General features: G+C 36.2%; 1 protein-coding gene across 11 annotated transcripts in view; it reads left to right on the top strand.

The window, feature by feature from the left end:
• Psi (P-element somatic inhibitor) overlaps positions 1-16203 on the top strand; it is a 146531-nt gene that overhangs the window by 20011 nt on the left and 110317 nt on the right. For 9 of the 11 annotated variants that reach the window (XR_014128785.1, XM_081743371.1, XM_081743417.1 and 6 more), the window contains exon 3: positions 14065-14337. The exons of the other annotated variants lie outside the window; for them this stretch is intronic. Coding sequence is in view for 8 of the 9 variants with exons in the window: in XM_081743371.1 (XP_081599497.1) it covers positions 14065-14337 (273 nt within the window). In the remaining variant the exon portion in view is untranslated. The remainder of the gene's footprint in view (positions 1-14064; positions 14338-16203) is intronic. 11 annotated transcript variants of the gene reach the window in all.

Consider the following 16203-nt stretch of genomic DNA (forward strand, 5'->3'; position numbering starts at 1 on the left):
GAGTAGTTTTCCATAATGGTACGGACAATATCGTCTATATGTAAGAGATTTGATGAAATAGCTTCGTTCTGAAGTTCTGGCTGAACGAGCAATTGTAAGGTATGTATTCGAAATTTTGTAGCCGGTATAGTACATTTTGACACGATCATTTCCCCCACTCACCCATGCTAACTCAGGTAGAAAACAAATGCTTTATCCGTTGGTTTTGTCCATTCAATATTAGGCTTTATACATTAACGTTGACGTGTTGAAAACTGAATACTATTGCAAGTTCTGAATATATTAAGAAACGGCTGTTAATCACGTTTTCCCTCCAATTAAATTACTAGGAAGTACTTATGAATGACATGTAGGATTGAACGCAGGTCCTATTTTTTACAGTCCTTATTTAGACTACTTTGAAAAGAGAACAGAATGGACTCTTACGGACTTAGAAAAGGCGTAGTAAAAGAGGACCACGCGACAATGAAGTTAATCATTCGGATTTTTGTGAAATTAACGTTTAGAAATCATTTTGCCAACAGATGCTTTACCTGGACCGTCTGAGGGAAGGAAATTTCCTCCCACGTAAACTGCAAGTGGAGTGGAGTTCTATAGGGTAATGTCACGAAACTGTTACCTAGTTATATCATAAATACTGTCAGTTTGGAGTGGCGCTGTAGGCATCGGGATGGCACAGTGCTGCCATCTGTGTATAAAGCGGAAGATGCGTGTAGTGTTTGACTGTTCATGACATACGTAGATGTTGTACTGAATTCTAATGGAGTGCGGCGATTACGAAAATAGTGTAGCAGTAATCGCACTACACAATGTCGGGAAGACAGCAGGTGAGATTTTCAACCTCCTGAAACCCCTACACATCAGCAAGAGATTCGTGTATCTCGCCATACAGCGATACACCGAGAGTGGAACGGCAGCTGACCGCGCAAGGAGTGGCAGTCCACGAACGGTACGAACCCCACAGGTCCAGAAAGCAGTCGCAGCAAGAATTCGAAGAAATCCTGTTCGAACACAGTGTGATTGCTGCTGAGATGAACATCAGCAGAAATTCCATGTCTCGTGTGCTCAGGTGTGACCTACATCTACGGGCGTATAAGAGGCGGGCTGGTCACTTTTTGACCCAAACATTAATGTCGCAGAGGGGGCCTTAAATCAGACTGTTACAGCGTTACGCCAACAATCTGCACAGAAAGATTATGTTCACTGACGAAAAGGTGTTCACAATTGAGCAGGCCTACAACGCAAAATATGACCGTGTGTATGCCACGTCATCTACTGCAGCTGCTAAGGCAGCTCCAAGGGTTCAGAGGGCTATCATCCTGCCTCAGTGATGGTTTGGTGAGGAGTGAGCTACTCAGGCACAACCCAGCTGCATGGTGTTAAAACATCTGCCAAGGTGTACCAGGACAGTGCTAACACTATAGTGAAACCACTGTCTGTTACCATGTTCCCTGGAAAAAGGTGAACCGTCCAGCAGGATTCCCCTCCAGGCCACAAAGCAAAAAGAACCCAGGACTGGCTTGCACGGAATGTCCCCGACTTCATTTCTACCGCTGATTGGCCTTCTAGCAGCCCGGACCTTAACCCGTTGGACTACAAACTTTGGACAGTCCTTCAGGAAAAGGTCTGCCATAAACGGCATCCATCTGTCGACAGTCGGTAACAATCCTTGACCCGAGCAGTGAACAATTTTCCCATGGACGTGTACGTAATACCATTGACCAGTGGCCGAACAGACTTCGTTCCTGCATCAAGGCCAGGGGGGACATTTCGAAAAATGATTCGTGCGTCAGGTGTACAACATATCAATGTTAAACATGACCAAAATAAATTGCCTTGGTTTTAATACTCTGTGTTATTCACATTCAAACTTGACAGTATTTATGATATAACTAGGTAGAATAGATACACATCCTCAGAACATTACAGATAGTAACAGAAAAATATTGCAGAAAGAGAATTGTATCTTCAGGTGTAAGTTTAAAGTGGGAACACGAAATCAACATATCGCCCCAGTAACTTTTCCAAAAGATTATTTTTTTAAAGAAATTCTTAAATTTCATATTGTAGGATGATTCCCAAAGCATGCATTAAAACATTACTCATAGATATTACCAGTTAAACCTTTCAGTAGCTTCAGTACGCATGGCTAGCTAACTTTGTTTCCGCACGTCCAAACCCTGCTGAAAATGAAAGAAAGAAGTCTTGGATGAAAGACCGTTATTTGGATCCAGTCACGGAACGTAAAGCAAATCAGGTGACAGGTAATTAATGACCCTTGATTCAGAAGCATGCTTTTAAAAAATTAGCAGTTGATAAATGTAGTTTTTATTTGTCGTAGTTTATTATATTAGCCGAAGCTCTTTGCTGACGTGACTAATGAAACGTGTTTGAAACGTACAGTTTTTTGCGTCTCAGGAAACTCATTGATAGAAAGTGGAGTTTATTGGATTAACTACCACATCCACAAATTACCCTTAAGTCATCCTTCAAGTAATCACGTCACTAAACCTTCCAGCAACTTCTGTACTGGCACAGAATTCATACAGTTGGATTGTATTCGTCAAATTGATGGCAGATAGCCTATAACGTGGGAGATTTCAGTGAATAGATTTTCCAAAGTTACACTGAAATCTCCTAAGCATTTTTTAAAATCCACTGGGAGTCATACACAAAGCATCCTTCCATGTAGCTTGGAAACACTTTAACAAAATAGAACTTGATTGATACGAACCGCCATTAGCGTGTAGTACAATACATAGTCACAGAATTGAATGTGACTCGTGAAACCTCTCCAAAGGATTAGTGGACTATACTTCATGCTGTGTAATACTCAGTTGTATCAGCGATGATACGGGAAAATGTCGCCAGACTCGTTGCTCAAGAACTGATTATAATGTTAATATTCGCCGCAGAACTGAACGGGGCAGTGAGGGGTTGAAGTTTATCCTAATGTGGCTGTGTGCATGGGCGTATTGTTTTGGAACGTGCGTCATTAGGGAACGTCTGTATCATAGGATGAACGTGGGTATCTCAGATACCGATATATTCATTGATAATTGGTTCTTTTGAGTAGTAATAGGACCAACAGAATACTATGAAGTTGCGACAACTATAGCAAAGTTGTGTTAACGTGTAGGAAGTAGGGACTTAATACGCATCTTTCGGTGTCCTGTCATGTGTAATCCTGATCTGTTGAACAGAAGAAATAACTCATCCAACGATATGCTTCTTATATCATTTACTTTTCATGTTTTGTTCTCAGCATATTTTTCACACTATTGTATTGGAAACTCTCAATACTTCAAATTCAAACTCTACCGGAGATGTTGAGGTCTCATCGGACTGATGGTAACAACGTTTGTTTCAGATGCTGATTAAGTTCTACAGTACTTCATTAGCTCTACGGTTGCCTGACACTCCTCTTTAATGTTCGACGAGCACTCTCACCTAGGCTAGGTTTCCACCTACCATTTCTCTTACTAAAGTCTTGCCTCGACTTTCATATGCTGGAATATGTTGGACACTAGTGGTCTTGATATATCGTTATACACAAGCAGCCTTGTATGCATTTGCTTCAACGAAGCACACGCCCAGAAATTGCTCTATTTGAAAGTAGAGGTCTATTATGCATCACCAACGTGTCATATTGCATACATGAATCCGTACCAGGGTTAGCAAAAGCCATGGCTTTTATTGAAAAAAAACTAAACCCGGTTTGCTTTAAACCAGGTTTTTTATATTACATATGGACAGACATAAGTTTGTTTCGTCTTGGTGTTATTATGCAACAACAGCGTTATGCTGGAAGGGGTCACATAAGAAAGGGAATCCAAACCGCTTCGCGGCTTACATCCAAGAGAAATTGTCCATTTGGACACGAAACCGGGAATAATTGTTCACAAAAGCGATGAATGCAGACTCACTCACGAAGGACTCCTGATAAAAATACGTTGTACTGATCTTTACATAGGCCTACTTGTTAATATAATTGTCAAGAGTCATTTCAGAAGGACAAAAAGATAGTTACACAAGTAAAAACATTATACAGAATTATATATAAATCGGGAAAATCCCGCCGTAACAATAGGGAAAATCCTGTTATTACTTTAAATGTATTTGCATGTAAAATTTTAAGGTCAACGTATCATAAGCGGTACGCTAAAACCGAGGTATTAAATTACGAATTTAGTATGTAGATATTTCAATAAAATTAAAACAAAATCAAATCAAATCCAATCCAAGCTAATATTGGCTACGTAGGCAGCTGATAAATCTTGCCAATTTCTATCAATATATTTAAGCAACCTTTATAAAACAGGCATTCAGGCAAGCAGAAATATACAATTTGGTTTAGTTTCGTATGTTTAGGCTTAACATCTTTATGTAATACCGAGGTTATTAAGAAGACTTTCGCTTAAGGTGACATGCGAACCGCTTCTTGGTTTACACTTGAAAGAAGGGTTGTGGTTCGACCGAGAATTAAACACGGGACGCCGTGATGAAAAGGAGATAGATGGTTTGATATGTGGAAACGTCACTATGAAGTTCACATGATTTAAAGCACTTTTTTTTTTTTTGGTTTAAACCTGCCAACCCTAATCCATACTACACCGCCTTACGTACTACTGTAATCCAAGTCTAACAAGACAGATACAGTGCGTGGGAGTTGTCAGTATTAACTATGTACATACCATATTTATTTCTTATAATAGTATAGATTTATCCTAAAAGCAACTTTAAGCTGGGTGTGTGGCTTTCCATTATGATTAGAGCTTCATCTCTGCGTGGGGTTCCTGGTTTGATCCCAACTCGCGCCAAGTAAACTTTGTGGTGGACAAAACATAGTGTTCATAGGTTAATTTCGGGGTTATCCCGTTTCGTCCCACTTTGTCCACCATTTCATTCATTTCTCATCACCATGTCCTTTAGCTTTGCCGGCATAATCGTGGGACGTAAAACTAAAAGGTTTCATTTTTCATTATGGTGAACGAAGTGATAAACCGTGCGGATAAGATGTAGCAGATACTGTTCAGATGGCTTGAACTAGTATAATAACTTCCAGTCGGGTCCAATGTTACAAAACCTGTTTATATGGTTCCATATCAGACCAAAGTAACCGTGAGAAAAATGAGCTCAATTGAATAATATCAAACCCTTAAGCGACCTTCAGTTTTCAGTGCATTTAAGTATACAGTATGAGACAACGGTGGCTTATAAGTTTGGAAACCCCGTTTTAAGTTAATAAACAAATATTATGGAGGTATCTATTAAATGATTAGAGGTAAGTTGTAAATAGCATCAGGTGGTAAAAAGGCTCCCAAAACTGTCACATGGACTCACTTATTAATTTTGGACGTGAATTCAAGATGTCAGTCATATTTTACTGTACGTAATGCATGCGATTATTTCTCCATCGCTCTTATCCAGAATATGGTGTTGCCGTCCCCCTTAACTGTTCCAAACTTACAAGGTACCTTTTGCCTCATATTGTGTTCTGTAAATACATTGAAAATTGGAGATCCCTTGGGGTACCATTGGATGTTACTTTAGCTATTTCTTTCTCATGGGTTATTCTGATATGAATATTGATTTTCACTTAATCAGTAGTTCTTTTCTTCTTTAATTTATTTCCATAGTCAGTAAAACTTGATGTGTGTGTAAGTTACCTTATTGTTGTAGTCTTATTAATTTAGTAGTTTCATCATTAAACCACTTCCAAATCTAACATGTCAATTTCTTCTATCCGTTTTGTTATGCTTATAAGTAAGCAAGGTTTATTAATAATAAACTAGTACCTTTCCTGATGATGCAGTTCCTGAAACAGATAAGAACTTTTAAGATTCATCTGCACAGTAAATACTTTCACGTATTGCCTTAAGTTTTGTATCGTATTGAATATGTTTGATAGCTAGAACTTAGGCCAATATTCTACTAAAACAAAGTAAAACTTACCATGATGCTTCTTGAGTATTCAACATTTGAAGAGCAGTCGGCATCATATCAGAGTTGATTTAATGTAAATGTGTGTGAGCAGATGTAATACAAGCTTTGCCAGATACACAGTAGCTGAATGGTCATCATATGCGTAAGAGCTGGAAAAACTCAAGCTTTGAAACTTGTAGCTGAGGCAACATACGATCTTTTGTTTCTCTTCGATGAATTCAGTTTTAAAGATAAGCCATCTCACCAACAAATTTCTTTACAGAAAAGTCTTTTTAAGCAATATTTTCCCCGGTAGAAATAACTATTACTTGTAATGGAGGTGGTCACATGACACGTTTTGGGTATAATTGCCAGTTTTGAGGTAAGAACTACACATATATCCATTATTAATTGGAAATAAATATTTTCTTTATGGTTGAGTGACATCTTTAAATACAGAAGTTACAAGGACCACTAATGGTCAGCTGTTTAAAAAAAAAAAATTCCGAGGTATTTCCTGCAGAGTTCTCACTGTTCCACGAGAGTTTTAAAACAAACCAAACAGGCATACTACATCTGGAATAATGAAGATTCAGTATTATTAGGCGTATTATTCCTCAAAGCACAAGAACTGGTTATATATATATTATTCCTTCCCTATATAGGTAAGTTCGTAAAATATAACTTCATACCTGAAACTTACGTATTATCAAGGGTATTATCTCATCATAAATACGTTATCAGTGTTCACACACCACTCTTCAGCGTGCAGATTAGAATTATTTTTACATATGGTTGCCTTTTTCGTAATTAATTACAATTTTTTCCGCGGTCAGCAACTTTTTAAGTTTACAAATTGGTTGGACAATCCATAAGTTCCATAGTTCTAAAAGAGCTAGTTTTTATGCCATATCAAAGCCCCATCTAGTCCTTGCGTTAATAGACCAGCGTGATGTACTGGTATTAAAATTGAATATCGGTGTCCAGTTGTATTTAGTGTTTTGTTGTAGAACCTTCATTGGGCTTTCAGGTGGGGCATAACTGTTGGAGATAAAATCTAATTACTGAGTATTCCGCGAACTTACTATCATAAATTTACATTCTTAAAACCTTGATGCACATAATACATAAGTAACATAGTGCATGCCTAGTGACTGTTTTATTGCGTTTAATTAATAGATATTGTTGGCATGAGACGCAGATTTAATGCTGGTTTTGAATCCTCTTGTTACTGAATGATGTGCGCAATTGCGAAACTAACTGGCGGTGCAACTACTGTATTGTGTAGACACTCCTTTTTATTATAGGCAATGTCTTTTTAGTTATTTTCAGTTCTAATTTGTAAATTGTACAGAATGGGTGCCCTTAAATAGTAGTAATGCATTGAATACACATTAATTTTAAAAACTTATCACTTATATTTTAGGGCATAATCGGTTGTGGGTAAATTGGGCTATCCCGTAAAATTTCTTACAGGTGTATGGTTTGATTTTAGTTAACATTTTCCTCTGTCGCTTCAATAAGGTCGTCATTCAAGGTAGCAATGGCTTAATCGTGAATTATATCCTGTTGTTGTTTGATAAGTTTTGTTAACATGGAGGCTTGGCCTAATTAATAATTGAATGTTAAGGTGCTTTGGTGTGAGTGCGTGCGTGTGTGCTACTAGTAATGCCAAATTGTATAAAGCGTTCTGATAGTACGAGGCACGTTCAGAAAGTAAGTACCCATACTAAAATAAGTGAATAAATGTTCTTTTTGGAAGTACATTCCTTGTATTGGCAGTTGCCGCACCGGCAGGCACGTTACTGTATACTTTTGTATACTACTAGTCCATAGGCAGAATAATGTCCGGGGAAGGGTAAATATGCAGCATTTAAGGTCCTCGATATGAATTGGTTGTCTAAGTAAATCGTGCAAGCTGTAACGTTTGTACACGTACTTTTATGGGCAAACTGGACAATTCCAAAAGTTTTAAATGAAAAGGATACTTATATTTTTTGTACGCTGGAAACTTCTATGTGACAGGTAAGTCACAGATGTTTATGGTGGTAACGTAAATGTATCCAGAGTATGACGATCGTGTCTGTTTGGGATAGGGCGACATGACGTTCATCAAACTGTCCATCCATCATTGCAGATGATTCATGCAATGCGGTCAGCGTGTTATTAATGAGCCATATGAGTTTCTAGATGTGCCACGATCGTAAAGCATAAGTTTCCAGTCTCTCTTCCAGACAGGTACGTACCAGGTGGGTGCCACATGCCTACCGGAAAACATGAAATATCCTCGTGGGGAGTTTTATTGACATTTTTGACATTACACAAACGAAGATGATGGTTCTGCGACCTGCATCGTGACATGTAGCTAAATTTGGATTGTGTGCACTACGTCGAGACGCAAACAATCCATGGCATTGCATCATTCGCTTTTTTGCCACAAAACCATGGATAACCAATTGGATTTTTTTCTGATCACAAGTCGATTACCACTGTTCCAGACAGATATGGTTCACACCGTATGGATTACGAGCTTTGGCCAAGTTACCATTTCAAACGTCTGTTCTAAAATGTTAGATTGAAGAGAGCCATTCCGAATCGCAGGTGTGTTGTGGCGCTCTCAAGGGAAATTTTAAGAATTGCCAATGTTGGTCATACTCTTCAGCAACCTGCACCAGCACAACAGATTCAGAAGCTTCGGTTGAACGTATACCTAGCCTAGTCTCGTTCTCGTCCTCACTGATTTCCATATTTTTAGATTAAGATTAGTTGTGAAGTAAGTGGTTGACTGACAACTAAGAGCTTCAATTGAACTGTAACCACATTTCTCAGTAGACTGGCAGCAGAAGTGTACGATGAACAAACTTCCGTCTCCTTGCTTCAGTGTCCTGGTGACTGTCTAGACTTAATAGCCCAAAGTATGTACTTTCCAAATAGAACTATCGTCATTTTGCAGACGTGCCTTGTATGTTGCTGGTGGTTAGATCTTATCCACTAGTGTTTTAGAGGCGCACCACTACAGCTGAAGAAAGTTATAACTATTAGTATAGTAAACTTTCAGGACTTGAAGTGCATCTAAAACAAAGGTAGTTGTTGAGATTGAAATGACGCAAATGCATACAGTGGTACACATGACTGTACGAATTCTGGGTGACTGTATTGTTTTTACCATTAAGCATGAATCCTTGATTCACATGATACGGAACGACCAGATTTCAATTGGATATGTTCAATAAAATAAGTAAGCAGATAATGACATTTGAGTTGAAAATGTGCCTGTCACTCAACTTTTGCCGAATGCTGAAAGAACTTCCCCAACTAGAAAGTTGGCCATAATTTGGTAAACTAATCTGTTCTTCGCCACGTAAGTACTTCATGTTCTATATTTCTGTTTGCCTATTTAGTCTGTTTAAATATTCTCAGACTTTTCTTAGAGAAACAGATGCAGTTCATATGTATGTACATAAAAGAAATACTGTGTGAATGTGTGCGTGTGTGTGCTCAATACGAAGTAACTTGATGCGGTTAAAAAGCTTCGTTTGCATTTTTACTAAATATCTACAATAATTTGAAGACTAGTATAGATTGGAGACTAGCATAAACTAGTGTATTATGTTGTGAAGACTAGTATAAAATTAGTGTTTTTGGTATTACCAAACATGGTTATGGAAAACTTGAACATTGCCCTTTAGAAATTTTTGAGTAACACTATTACTTAAGGAACACATGTGTACTATATAACCTGTATATAAGCTAGCACATTGGCCATGTGAAGCATTTCTTTGAAATAGTCACATTATTGAAAGTACATGTTGGACAAAATACAGAATAAGGTAAAAATGTCAACCACTCTACTAAGTATTTTCGGATAACAGAACAGCTCCTTTGTAATCATGTGGTTAATGCGTGCTTTATGTGCGCGTGGTTGCATCTTCGTTTCCTGTAGGGGCACCAGCCTTGATACAGACCTTGAGTAATGGTTCGGATCTATTTTAAAGTGTCCAGTTTCATATAGTTGCAGATACTGAAGAGATGTTAAACTACAACCAACCTTTAGAAAATATTTAAAATTGCGATTCATTCAAGTCAGAAATGAGTTTTTCATTATTGCATCTGTTATGTTTATGCAGTTAGCGAAATAGTAAATAATAAACTTAATACAAATTCTGCTATCTCTAATTCCGTAGCACTTCCGCTGTAATACGTACGGTAGGGAATCAAACTTGAATCCTTACTTTGCTGCATGTTCATGTTCTGGTGGACATCGTCGGACACCGTAAGAGTTCGTAGTGGGCATCGTCGTGTGACACATGGGTTTTCTTTGAGTTCAGTTTTCTCATATTTTTATACTTTCATTTGTCTCCTTGACTTTAAAGGGCATAATCGTTGGGCGTTAATGATTTCAAATCTTTGTAATCATCATTCGAAATATCTGGTGAGAACAAGTTAGTAGCAAGTACATTAATCACTTTAATCAAGGAGTTAACCGTCGCTCCTGTAACTTGAATAACAAAAATCTTTGTTCTTCCTATCCCAGTTTTTTTTTTTTTTATTTATTTATTTATTTAGTATTTGTTAGTTGCATGAGAGATTAAAGAAGAGAGAACTGGTGAATATTTACTTTGTCTTCATGCACTAACATTGGAAAAGCTAACTTACAAAACACAGCACAATTTACTCGTCACACCCAAATACGTGTATTACATATACTAACAGATGGGAAACAAGGAGAAAGTTAGACTAGAGGGAAAGGGACGATCTGTATGTGTAAGAAGTGTTTTAATATCCCATTTTCACGACAAAACGACTGAGCCGGTTGAAAGGAACATTTGAATATAGTTATTACTTGACATGAATCTTGTTTTTATCATTTTTATAGAAATATCTGTGCTAGGGTGGAGGATGGACTTAGTTGTTTACTAGGAACATGAAACTGCACATGTTCCAGCGTTTTCGAAAGTTTTGCCTCTAAAGAAGGAAAGGGGGTTCAGATTTTGTATTCATAAAATGCTCTATGTAAGGAGGTGACTAAACCATTTGAAATGAATTTTTGACATTTGAGTCCAGCTATACTTATATTATTTCACTTTCATTGAAATATATATAAATAGCGACAAGAATAGAGTATCGCAGGAGTCCCTCAAACTGCATTTGAGCAAACAAGTGTTTCAGGTTTTTCGAAAATTTTATTTATAAAGGGGAAGTATTGTAGGGACGATTGTGTGAGGGTTCACGTAATTCTAATGAAACCAAACTTGCATTAACAGGTTTCTTGATAAACTGAAAAGATCCATATGCCTTTCCATAAGCTTTATTCCCGTCCGAATTTTGTTAGTATGTGATAAGTTTGACAAACCATCAGTGAAGCACGCATACACTTCAGTAATCTTATGAATATTGAGGCAAACAAATTGAAGAAACAAGAGGAAGGAAATTAAAATACGAAGCATTAAATAAAGTGAAAAACGCGAGTTAAAGAAATCCATTATATTTGCAAAAGATCTTCCAAGCTCTACTTTAGTTTCGTGTTTTGAGCATCTCATTTTTCCACCTGGAGTTGATTCTTATGAAATAGTATTTCAGAAAACCATCAATACTGGATTGGAGTTTTTGCTGTATGACTAGCTGAACCTGCGCTCTCTACACAGCGCATCATTCGTATATGAGCATAAATCTCCTTCTCATTCCTCACAACATCTGTACATGTCCCTTTACAGACACAAGTGAAAGACTGTAATAAAAAGCCAAGGGGTATCATAAAGGGGAGACTTTTTTCGATTATTTTTTCTCAATATCTCGCACAGTTTGCAAGATTTGAGCCTACTTCCGGTTGGAGTTTCTAATTCATGTGTGACCAGTGTTTTTTCTTATTGCATGCAGTATGTAATAAGCAAATACATTACATGCACAATTAATTATAATGTCAGTTATATTTGTTCATTGTGCAAAACACTCCAAAAATTAAGGTTCATCTTTAAGAATAACCTGAAGAAATGGTTATTCTTCCGTTTCCACTATTATTTGCCCTTAAAACAAACGCCTCAGACATATGCAACCCATATATACAACAGTGTGGTGTTGGAATGTATAATGCGTAGGATATGATGCTTTAGTTTTTTTGTTTTTTAAATTTGAACACTTCCAATGTACCCGTAAAAATGTAATAAAGAAATAGTGGCCATGTTTTTTAAATATTCAATTAGAACTGGACAATCTACGTGAAATTTGCAATCGGTGAAAACCTAATCTTTCTAGAGCCTGTAGTTTCCGAGATCACATTGTCGAAAGGATTGGCCAGAAACGTATAAATGTATTTTAAAAGAGCTCCAAAGATGGCAGCACAATTCATTTGCATTTATTTCGGAGAATTCTTATTAAAGGTAAAGGCCTTTGAACAATAATTTCAAAGGATAAACTTTGTGAAAAATATTTAAGTAATTTATTTAAAGTACACTCTTTTAAAAGTATTTGTCTGTTATAAACGTGAAATCACAAAAAAACCGTAAATCATAGGTTTGAAAGCTAAGCTTATAGGTTAGAGCTCGGTCGCTCTCAATTGGTACTGTAGCATTTTAATAGATAGATTGGAACTAAAGCTATTACTTCGGTAAATTTTGTATACTGGAAGATATTCTTGTTTATCAAAGCTTACTTGAAGTATGATTGCCGTATCTTACGTATTACAGTAGAGGTGTGTAACAAGATAGACGGAAGTTTTATATGAAATATACAATTTAATTTACTTCCCAAATTGTACAGGCTGAAGTATAACATAATAGTAATACCAGTTCCCTTTTTTCTAGTGTCGTATTGATTTATTCTTGAGCTTGACAGAGACAATTTTGAATGTGTACAGAACTTGCTCTCTATTCTTTATACCAAGAGTTCGTATATGGAAATAACTATAGAATGGGAGATTTTGAAGAGAAAACATACAAGGCGAAAACACGTTATTGAAATTCTAGTTTCTTACGGTTTATCAACATCATTTGAAGAAAATTTCATGCTGAAGCTGTATTATTTTTAATCAATATTGTTTGTTTATAAATCCTTATTGGTGTTAGGGTGAGTTATGGTCTATCTAGATGCGGGGAAATGAGCTCATTCTTGTTTGGCGTATAAGCCGATTTCTTGTTAGTCATTCCCCGTGCTGCTTTTAGACAAGTATTTAATTTTTGACCCAGTGTTCGACATTTCAGCTGGTACAATACCATATAACGAAGGTAATTGATAATTGCTGTAATTAAATTTAATGAATTTTCGCACCTTCGAGACATTGGAACATCAGTGTTTTTTTATTTTTTATTATTTCAATAAAGTATATACGTTCTTTTTATTCATTAAACACAAATGTATACGATAACAAATACGTTGATTGCTCAGTCTTTTGTCATAATTTTAAACAAGTGTGGCAGTAGTTAATGCTATGCCCATAGTTACATTGTAAATTTGGACTTGTTAGAAATGGCCTGTTGCTAACAATTAATTTTATAATACTTTTGTTGTTTTCGCGTTAAGTTATTGCATGCATACGTATCAAAATGTCTTCGTTACAGATTTTAGTTCAAAAATCTCATCACTCGAAATTTTACTGAGCGAGACGGGCAAAGCTGGTATTGATACATTACATATTTTTCGTTTCCAGTTTAAATTCAGTGACAGTTCATTGTAGTACTTAAGAAATATGCTTCTTTTAAACTACAGTATTCTCTTTAAGTAAAATGTCAGGGCGTATTTTGGTTTTTGTTCATGGCTAAAGTTAGAAACTGGAATATTGCATGCAACTCAGAATGAAGATAATATTGTCGTTTGAAAACCGGTTCGTAGTGAAGTGATGACAGCGCTTTTTTTCCTTTCTTTTGGAACATTGTGTTCAATTGGATTTTTTAATTATTTTTTTTAAAGTATGTGTTTGAGAAAGTGAGTTGTGTTGTGGGCAACAGATTTAAAGGAACACAAGCATGATTTTAGGTTCTTCCTCTAGAAGACTGTGGGAAGGCAATGTTGCCTTCTTTTCTTCTAATTTTGAAATTGGTTACCTTCATTCAAAAAAATATATAAATTACTTTCAGTATTTTTATCAACTAATTTAAAGCAAAAGAAGTCAACAGCTAAATCGCTTGTTTGCTGTTTTCCTTTAAGAACCTGAGGCCAAGAAGGTAGCAGCAGTGAATGATCCTTGTGGTGCTCAGTTGGCTGCATTAAGGCAGCAACAGCAGCAGCAGCAGCAGCAAGGACAGCAACAGAATCAGTCACAAGGCGCAACAACGCCGCAGCCAACGCAAAACCAACAGACACCACCTCAGGCTGTGCAGGCTGCTCAACCTCGTGCGCCGGGTGTTGCAGTCCCTCATGCTGGCCTGGGTGGTGTCCAGTCAGAAGACATAAGAGTTCCAGACAAGATGGTTGGCTTAAGTAAGTACCATTTTGAGTGTTTGAGCAGTATAGTGGTTTGGTAGGACGTAGAAATGTGTTGGAATACATAGTTCTCTTGATCAGACAATATCGCAGTGAAGCATGTTATTTGTGCTTTCATATTTCAACTTAACAGGCTTCGGCAGTTGTGGTATAGTGATTGTGTCGCGAGTGCTACAGTTTCCGAGCGGGAAAAAGTGATTTCAGTTCTTTTTGTGTATATTTGCAAGAGTGATAGTTTATGTAAATTGCAATTTTATTTCCTAATTATCTAATTTTTAAATGTTAAATTTATTTGGTACTGGAATTCATCATTGTGCGTTACTTTAGAAACTTAACAAGTGACACTAAATAGTTCGCGTGTTGTTAATGCATTAGCAGATGCGATTATTACATTAAACAGTAGATTATGTATTTTGACCTCATAATCCAATATTTTTGAACTAGTTCATAATTTTAAGTATTTTATAAATTCGTCCAAAGATCAGGTTTTCATAATCCTATTCTTTACTATAAAAGTAAAATATTCATTATATGTGTGTATTTTATCGTTCTGTATTAGCTGGTTAAGGAAAAATGTAGTTAAGTGTGATTACTTTCAAATGGCAAAATTGAAAGGATTTAATAAGTAATAGTTCTAAATTACTATCGTACCTTGAATTGGTGGTGGTCCAAATTTTTCTGTTCAGTATATATGAATTGGAGATAAAATTGCATGCTTGAAAGCTTAGTATAAAATACTAAGAGATAACTACGTATCTCATTAAGTATAAGTGATCGTGTTAAATATCCTGATAGTGTTCTATTGTTAGGTTCCTATACGATGGAGCCAAGTAAGATTAAACCTGCCTGGTGAATTTTAGTCATAAAATAGTTACTGTATCGTTCCTTGAAATTGAGCTTGTTTGTAGTTTGTCATTTTTTAATATCATTGTTTATATCGTACGAAACCTTATTTTTGATACTGAAAATTACTAATTGTGTATAATCAGTAGTGTTGCAAAAACTGTCTTGAATCTCCATTGAAGTTAGTAGGGAGCTGAATTTCACAAGTATGTTCGAAAGGTCATAATGGCTTCTGGGAATTAGCTCATTTTCCTTTATTCTGTTGCATGAAATAATAAAGCTGGATTTTTCTTTTTTCCTGACAGAAGGAAATAAGTTTTAATTACGAAACCCTTTGTCATTACTAATGTTTTTGTGTTACCAGATTCTTTAAGGTGCTCGAAGTATTGCAAATTGTTTTATTAAATAACGCGTGTAAACGGCTTGAAACACACGACACACCCACACATAGTACAATATTTCGGTAAGGATTTCTTGCTCTAGAATAATTTTTCTTAGGTACTGTACAAGTCTCATTTCTAATACTAAGTAATTTGTAAAATTTTACATCGAAAATAAATAACGTAGGTACATTAAGTTAAACAGAATTCATAAAAATATTATTTTTCCTTTGCTGACATTTGAATGGTATAATTGTTGTTTCTGGAATACTGGTAACTTCGTAAAGTCATTAGCATAAATTTTAATATTAGAAATATTTACTTTATACTCAAGTTGTTTATTCTTTAAATCAATTTCATATTTCCAGATGATGTATTGTAATGCCCATACATTTGAATACTCCATATTGTGGCGACTTAAATGAATAACTAGTGAATTAAATCGCTCACTACAATAATATAATTGTACTTCTGAACTCTGCTGTAATATATCAGATTTCTTTTGGCGCATTTTACTGTTATTGGTTCGTCTCACGATCATGAAACCCAAGTTGGGTTTTTCTGATTTGCTAGCTTGTTCATTCCAGTCAATATTGAGTTTAAGGCGAGATGTTTTTTACGTGTCTTGATTTTAGTCAGG

Source organism: Thermobia domestica, chromosome 2 (assembly GCF_964235325.1).
Source record: "Thermobia domestica chromosome 2, izTheDome1.hap1.1, whole genome shotgun sequence".
NCBI lineage: Eukaryota > Metazoa > Arthropoda > Insecta > Zygentoma > Lepismatidae > Thermobia > Thermobia domestica.